This window comes from Engystomops pustulosus, chromosome 3, assembly GCF_040894005.1.
Source record: "Engystomops pustulosus chromosome 3, aEngPut4.maternal, whole genome shotgun sequence".
NCBI lineage: Eukaryota > Metazoa > Chordata > Amphibia > Anura > Leptodactylidae > Engystomops > Engystomops pustulosus.
Window position 1 is genome coordinate 124,544,169 of NC_092413.1, and position 7,377 is coordinate 124,551,545.

A 7,377-nucleotide genomic window follows, 5' to 3' on the forward strand; every position below is an offset into this window, starting at 1 on the left:
ATTGGGTGTCATCAGATGATTGAGCATATGGTTAATGACTATCCTATGTGTAAGGGAGAAGGGTGACTTTAAATGGATATAGGCCCGTTAAACCTTCCAAAAAAGTCAAATATATCGGGAAATACACTTTTGTTCAGTCATCTTTAGAGCTAGCTTATGACCTTTGAGAACAAAAGAATTACTAGACCAAACGAATGTTGCCAGAACCTAGAAGTCTCAGCATATTACATCCAGGTGTCCATTCGCTTGAAAGTACAGTACACATACAATGCACATTTGGTCAACCTTGTATATGTTGTGAGGGAGGGGGGGCAGTACGGTATCTAAAATTCAGCTGTCCAGTTTTTATTTTCTCAAAATACACCTATCAGATATTTGGAGCAAAATTATGATATATATACAAATATAAAATGTGTCTAACATAGCTGTTGTCCCCGCTTTTTGTAGAGCGTTCAATAGAGCTTAGAATAAATGTATTTTTTAGAGCGCACCACTGCCAAAAACTCGTTCAAAATGCCACGTGTGACTTCACCCTTACTTGCACTTGCTGTTTTTAGTTTGCATTATATTCTTTTAAACGCAAAGCCCCAATGCAGGTGTAAACTGGACAGAAGCCCTCAAGCCATGCAATAACTTTTCAGTCTTTTATATCTTTAAAATTTTTAAAATCTTTAAAAAAAATTTAGAAATAGTGTCTAGTTTTTATATAGAATTTTTTTAAATTGTGTATTTCAAGTTTTTGTTGTAGGAAGAAGCTAATACTATTGATGTTTTGAGTAAAGCATATGTCACTTTCTATAGTTTATATAATGGTGGAGTTAATTGCCTCCTTTTTATTGATGGCTTTTACTTGTACCTGGTTGTAGGGTGGGCAGATTGTTTGATCTGTTCATGTTTTGTGAATGCAGAAAATCTTATGTCTAGTGCAGGTAGATTTGCATAGTAGAAGCAGAAATCCAGTAACGTGTGAATAAAAATATTCCAATAAGCTTTTTTTTTTTCTAGGTATCTCCATGTATAGTTGCCTCCCCTTTCACTCTAGGTGATCCCCTCCTGTAGGCATGCTTTTACAAGTGCATTTAATTTTTTGAATATTTTTAGTTCTTCCATAAAATATTTTCATTAACTATTAACTGTATAGTGAATGTATACTAGTTTGCAGTATGAGGAGTAGTTTTTACTATTTTTTTATATTTTAAAAAAAAATAAAATCAGTTTGTGAGCTAATATGAAGTTTTAACTTCAAAATACAAAATAACCCAAAAAAAATTCCAAATTAGAAAGTTAGTGGCAATCATTTAAATGCATGCTTTAATTTCAATATTGTGTTATTTCATGCATGGGTATATGTTTTTGTTGATGTTTAACTCTTTTTGTTTTTTACTATTATTTTTCTATTTTGCTGTGTTCTATATCTAATTGATGCCTTTTGTTACCTGGCTAGCAGGGAAAAGGGGTCGAGGCCGGTCCTGACCTGTTACAATGAAGACTGACTTGCTATGTGGGATTACACCAGAAGCTTGCAGTGGAGTACTGGTAAGGATATGAAGAAAACCTTTAAAATGTCTGAGATGTATAGGAACATTTGTCACAGAAGACCTTCAAGCAAAAATCATGGATTTCTGATATTGGACTTTGAACTAATATGTGGACTTTGATATGAATTCCTTTAACATTTTTTGCAGTGCAAGTTATTAAATTTAAGTTACCCTAAATCTTCACGTGTTCAACAGAGTTGCTTCATGGCCTTACAGCATGGTATATTGGTTTAAAAAACAACTTGACGTAAGCAAGAATAAACATCTGCGTATAGTAGGTTTTCCATTTTCTCAATACAGGGTCCCAATGGTGTGTACTTTGCCATTTTTTTTTTGCAGGTTGTCCATTCTGCTTGCTTTGACTAGTTCAATCTGAGCATCTTAATCAACATTTGATTGTGTCTCTAAAGCCTGCAGGAATCCTGCCTTCCATAAGCTTCAATGGTTGTAGCTGTAGGACTACTGTCCAATGTTATGGTTACATTGCGACCCAGACCCTGCAGTTTTAGGGCTGATGTACTGCAGATATGCAGGTATTAAAGCTGATGTTTTTTTGGAACAACTTGATAAAAAAAATGGCATAGTAAACTTACTTTACATTAAGATTTTAAAGGTTTAGGATCTTTTTTTTTTAATCGTTATTAAAACTATGCTTATATGGTGTGGGAAGCAAGGTTAGCTACTAATGTATGTATATCACCATTGGTTCCCATCTAATTTCTTTATCATTGTATATGTATTTGCTCCCAAAGGTTACTAAGAATGTGCCACATGAATTGTGTTGAAATCTTGAAGTTTCGGGTGTAATCATCAGAGCCGGTTAGTCAGGCATTCCAGATAGTGGTTCTTTTCAGAACCTTTTTTAAAGGGTTGGTTAACTACCTCAGTAGCAGAGGATTGAACTATACCCTGTGTGTACTGTATATAGAAAATCTTTGTTGATGAAAGCCAGACTTGTTTTGTGCGCCTTGGGAAGTCGATTTGAAATGTACCAAATGTAACGTTCTACGGCCTTTACTATTACAGGCCATGGAGACTTCCTCATGAGCCCCATAACAAGCCTAGCTTTTGTCGTATTTTGTGGCTGAAAAAGCAGCCTTTGCTCTTTCAGATATATTGTAGTTATTTGGATGTAAAATAGTTTAGCAAGATGTTACTTTTCTAAGACATCAAATGTTCAAAAAAAAGTACATCGGCAACTTATTCTGAACACTGCAGTGTCCCTTTTTGATCTGTCAGGTTAAGCTGAATTTGCAGCAAACCCTGGCCCTTTTTTGGAAGATATTTAATATGGTTTTCCAAAATATTCAGTAAAAGCAGATTGGTTGTCACAATGCCTGGTCAGTTTATGAAGTGTTTCCCTTCACGCACTCCCTCACCTCTTTGCTGGCCATTTGTGGACAAGCCATCTGTGTCTCTGAAAACAGGCCATAGAAATATTGTGCAGTACAGATTTCTGTGCAGTTTTTGTTTTTTTTGTTTTTTACTACTTAAGCACCTTGATGAGAGGAAACTTGGTGAATACATCTTTTGATAGAGCACAGTTTCCACTGTATAAAACACTTCACCTCAAAGGGATACTGCAGTTAAACTACATATTCATTAGGCACCATAATAGTTGATCAATCTTGTTACCCAATAGTAGTTTCTTATTTCCCCAGCAAATGAAATTTTTAAGCAGCATACCTAGATCTGTCATCTGTTCAAAATGCTCATGACAAACAATCATTTTTTGCATTCCTGCAAATAAAATTGTTTTATACTGTAAGCTGGAGGCGAGTGTAACTTATTTTTGTAATAAAAGTTTTTATTTTTTTTTTTAAGTGTCATTAATATAAGTGTTTGTAGTGCAGAGATTGTTTGCTTTATAGTCTTACTGCAGTATGTTTGACTGAACTGTTTAATTTCCTTTTAGTGTAGTTGTTGCCAGTGTTAGGCCAAACAACCAGCACATCTAATTGACTACAGAGACTAATAAACATTTACAAGGTTTATCATATCATCTGGTTTCAAAACATTCGGGCAAAAAATACAGCTTTTCTGGCAAGTTTTTTTTTCATCTTGTGTTAAAGTCCTTCAGTGGAATGTTGCATTAATACCAAGTCTTAAGCTTTGGGTAATGGAAAAATAAAAAGAAATTTGTGCAGCCCCATTAGAAAAGTGCTTTTTTTTGTTTTGTTTTTTAAATTTCCTCCTTATGAAATGCATCAAGCCACTAGAAACTGATACAAACTCTCTACAGTCCAGTCCACCAAGGACCTACTGGAAGAGAATAGGGGAGACACTGGTACCATTCCTCTCCCACCCCTTTTTTCACATGGGAAAACTATTTAAAAATTAGCTTAGAACGTTGTACAAGTCCTCATCCTGGTTTGTCCATCTGTTTCCAACACCGCCCAGTTTTTGATAATGTCTACATCCCCATCCAATGATGACATGTTACACGTGACCAGTTCTGATGCTGCCAATACTCTCCAATGAAGTGGTGGGGTGATAACAGATGAATGACTGATTTCTCAGTTGCGTTTTGAGTTTTCTCTGACTTCTGACTGGGCCCTTCTTATGCTAAATATTGGAGTGGAGATACATTTTTATATTTACAACAAGTATTAAAATTTGAGGTTCTAAAATAATTCTCACTTTTGAATTCTAATATATACTAGTGTGATATATATGATGTCAAAGCATGTGTTTTATGTCTGTCCTTGAACTGCCACAGCTTCAATGTTGGGTCATCTTTCTACTGTGCTCATTTACAAGATGTTTTTTATTTTTTACAATTCTAATTACGTTAAAACATTATGAAATGTCTTCTTTCCAAGTACCTATAGTATTACACACAACTGTTATGGCTATACTACAAACTGCCAAGAATTTTCCAAAGTCTAAGCAAGCAGTGATCTTGTGAGTTTTTTTTTTCTCTTGGTGTACAATCTGTTGGCACGTTGAAAAAATATGAATGGGTGAATGAGCAGGCTGCAGGCTAGAGTAAAGTCTTACAGACCTGAAAACTATTTAGACAATATTTCCACATCCCATGAGGCTACATATGCATTAACTTTCTTTCTTTGCGAAGTTCATTTTTGGTAGACCTTATTTGTGCTTGCTTGCTTTTTCATTTTTGTGCATTATACCAAACTGCATCATGCTATTGGGGAATCTAGAGGAGTTCACAACTTAAAGGAAACCTACCACTTAAAAGTGCTAGGTTTTACACATATACATGGCACCAGCTCAGGGCGAGCTGGTGCCAGAGCATATTTTTGTTAGGGGAACAAAGCCCCTATCGCCGATTAATAAGTTATATTAACTTATAACTCGGCGCACCGCACTTGGGCACGGCGCACCATGCGCGCGCCGGATTCTGAAGTGCAGGAGAGCTGGTGACGTCACAGAGCTCTCCGGCACACGCACGCCTGCGCAACTTGGCACGGCCTGTTTCCCTGTGCTAAGTTGCGCGTGTGCCGGAGAGCTCTGTGACGTCACCGGCTCTCCAGCACTTTAGAATCCGACGCACACACGGGCGCGCGTATGGTGCGCTGTGCCCAAGTGCGGTGCGCCGAGTTATAAGTTAATATAACTTATTAATCGGCGATAGGGGCTTTGTTCCCCTAACAAAAATATGCTCTGGCACCAGCTCACCCTGGGCTGGTGCCGTGTATGTGTGTATAAACCTACCACTTTTAAGTGGTAGGTTTCCTTTAATTCAATGTGGAAGTTGGGGTGTTCAGTTTTTTTTTTCCTAAATCCACCACTTCATGAATCTGTTTTGTGGTTTAATTATTTTAATATCTGCTGAAAAGAATATCCAAGTCAAAATTTCATTTCATTTATATAATGCCTGGTTTCTTCCATTTTTTTAGGGGGAGGGGTTGGGTGGTGGTTTGTATCCCTTATCTCCTTCCCCCATCTACCATAAATAAAAAATGCAGTGGTTAAGCAGAACTTGATAAGATATTACAACCTTGAAAGATTTTTTACTAGCTGCCTTTTGCCAGTCGGGTTGTACAACTTTGACATTCATTGGTTTTGGGATTGCACCAGTGGTTTGCATTTTACTGGCTTTGAATTTTCCATACATATTTTTAAATGTATATAAATAAAGTGATTTACAAAAACACCCTTGATTTCCTGTTTTTCTGTGACTAGTGTTTGTACATAGATAATGTTTATATACATTCCATTTTAACCCCTTAGCGCTCCGCGCCGTAGCTGTACTGCGCAGCTTCCGACGATTAGCGCTCAGCGCAGTACAGCTACGGCGCGAGCGCATAGGATTTTAGAATTGTCACCACGTCTCGCGACGTGGTGACATCGGGACGAGAATTGGGTGACAGAGGCAGGAGGAGTTCCTGTCTCCGTCACCCGACCAATCAAATCGGTGCCGATCGCCGTGATTGGCCAGTCAAACCTGACTGGCCAATTACAGCGATTTTGGGCTAAAAAACGTGGTTTTAGCCCCTTCCTCTTCCTCCAGCGGCACCATTTTGGTTTGGTATCGCTGGAGAGAGGAGAGAGCGTTACTGTGTGCACCAAAATACACTTTTACACTATAAATAGTGTTCTGATCCTTATCTGATCCCTATTGTTCCCTACAAATTCCCATCCCTATCTGTTTTTTCCTGTGTCCTGTGTGTTCCCTGTGTGATCGCCTTGTGTGATCCCACGTGTCTTCCGTTTTTCCCTGTCTGTCCCTTCTGAACCCAAACGCACTTTTCAGTGCGCTGTGTTAGCGTTGTTCTGCACTGGACGCACTTTTCAGTGCGCCGTGTGAATAGCGCTGCACAGAATCTTTAGCAGTCTTAGCGGTAGTTAGTTTGTCTTAGGGCAAGCTAGGTGCATTTGTAGCGCCTTTTTGCGCGGTGCACATAGGTTTTTTTTCGGTGCCTGGTAATATTTTTTTCCAGAGCGCCCGTACGTAGCTACTTTTTGTGTGTGCCATCTGTGCGGCTGGTCCGTGTGGTTTGGTGTGCATTATCTTTTTTTTTGTGTGCTATCTGTGCGGCTTGTCCGTGTAGTTTAGTGCGCATTATTTTTTTTGTGTGCTATCTGTGCGGCTTCTCCGTGTAGTTTAGTGCGCATTATTTTTTTTTGTGTGCTATCTGCACGGCTTGTCCGTGTAGTTTAGTGCGCATTATTTTTTGTGTGCCATCTGTGCGGCTGGTCCGTGTGGTTTGGTGTGCATTATCTTTTTTTTTTTTGTGTGCTATCTGTGCGGCTTGTCCGTGTAGTTTAGTGCGCATTATTTTTGGTGTGTGCCATCTGTGCGGCTTGTCCGTGTAGTTTGGTGCGCATTATCTTTTTTTTTTTTTGTGTGCTATCTGTGCGGCTTGTCCGTGTAGTTTAGTGCACATTATTTTTTGTGTGTGCCATCTGTGCGGCTTGTCCGTGTAGTTTGGTGTGCATTATCTTTTTTTTTTTTTTGTGTGCTATCTGTGCGGCTTGTCCGTGTAGTTTAGTGCACATTATTTTTTGTGTGTGCCATCTGTGCGGCTTGTCCGTGTAGTTTGGTGTGCATTATATTTTTTTTTTTTGTGTGCCTGCTAGACGGTTTATCCGTGTAGTTTGGTGCACATTATCTAATTTTTCTAGTTCTCTATTTTTTTTGTGTGCAATGTCTCAGAAGACGTACACCGTGTTGGAGGCATATAACATGCTTGCCTCTGACACCGAGTCAGCTAGTGGCGATGATGGTCCCTTTTACCTATCATCATCCTCCTGCTCATCTTCCAGTGACCTGGAAGGACCCCCAAGAAGGCGCCGTAGGGTTCCAGGGACTTCTGCAGGAGAAGCGCCTGGGACTTCTGCAGGAGAAGCGCCTGGGACTTCTGCAGGAGAA

General features: G+C 39.0%; 1 protein-coding gene across 6 annotated transcripts in view; it reads left to right on the forward strand.

The window, feature by feature from the left end:
• The window catches only part of SYNCRIP (synaptotagmin binding cytoplasmic RNA interacting protein), a 26,439-nt gene extending 22,755 nt beyond the window's left edge, over positions 1–3,684 (forward strand). For 3 of the 6 annotated variants that reach the window (XM_072142003.1, XM_072142005.1, XM_072142007.1), the window contains exon 12: positions 1,445–3,684. In XM_072142003.1, coding sequence (XP_071998104.1) covers positions 1,445–1,473 — 29 coding nt within the window. In that variant the 3' untranslated portion in view covers positions 1,474–3,684. The remainder of the gene's footprint in view (positions 1–1,444) is intronic. The other 3 variants (XM_072142004.1, XM_072142006.1, XM_072142008.1) reach the window with 1 other exon arrangement.
• Positions 3,685–7,377: the final 3,693 nt, after the last annotated feature.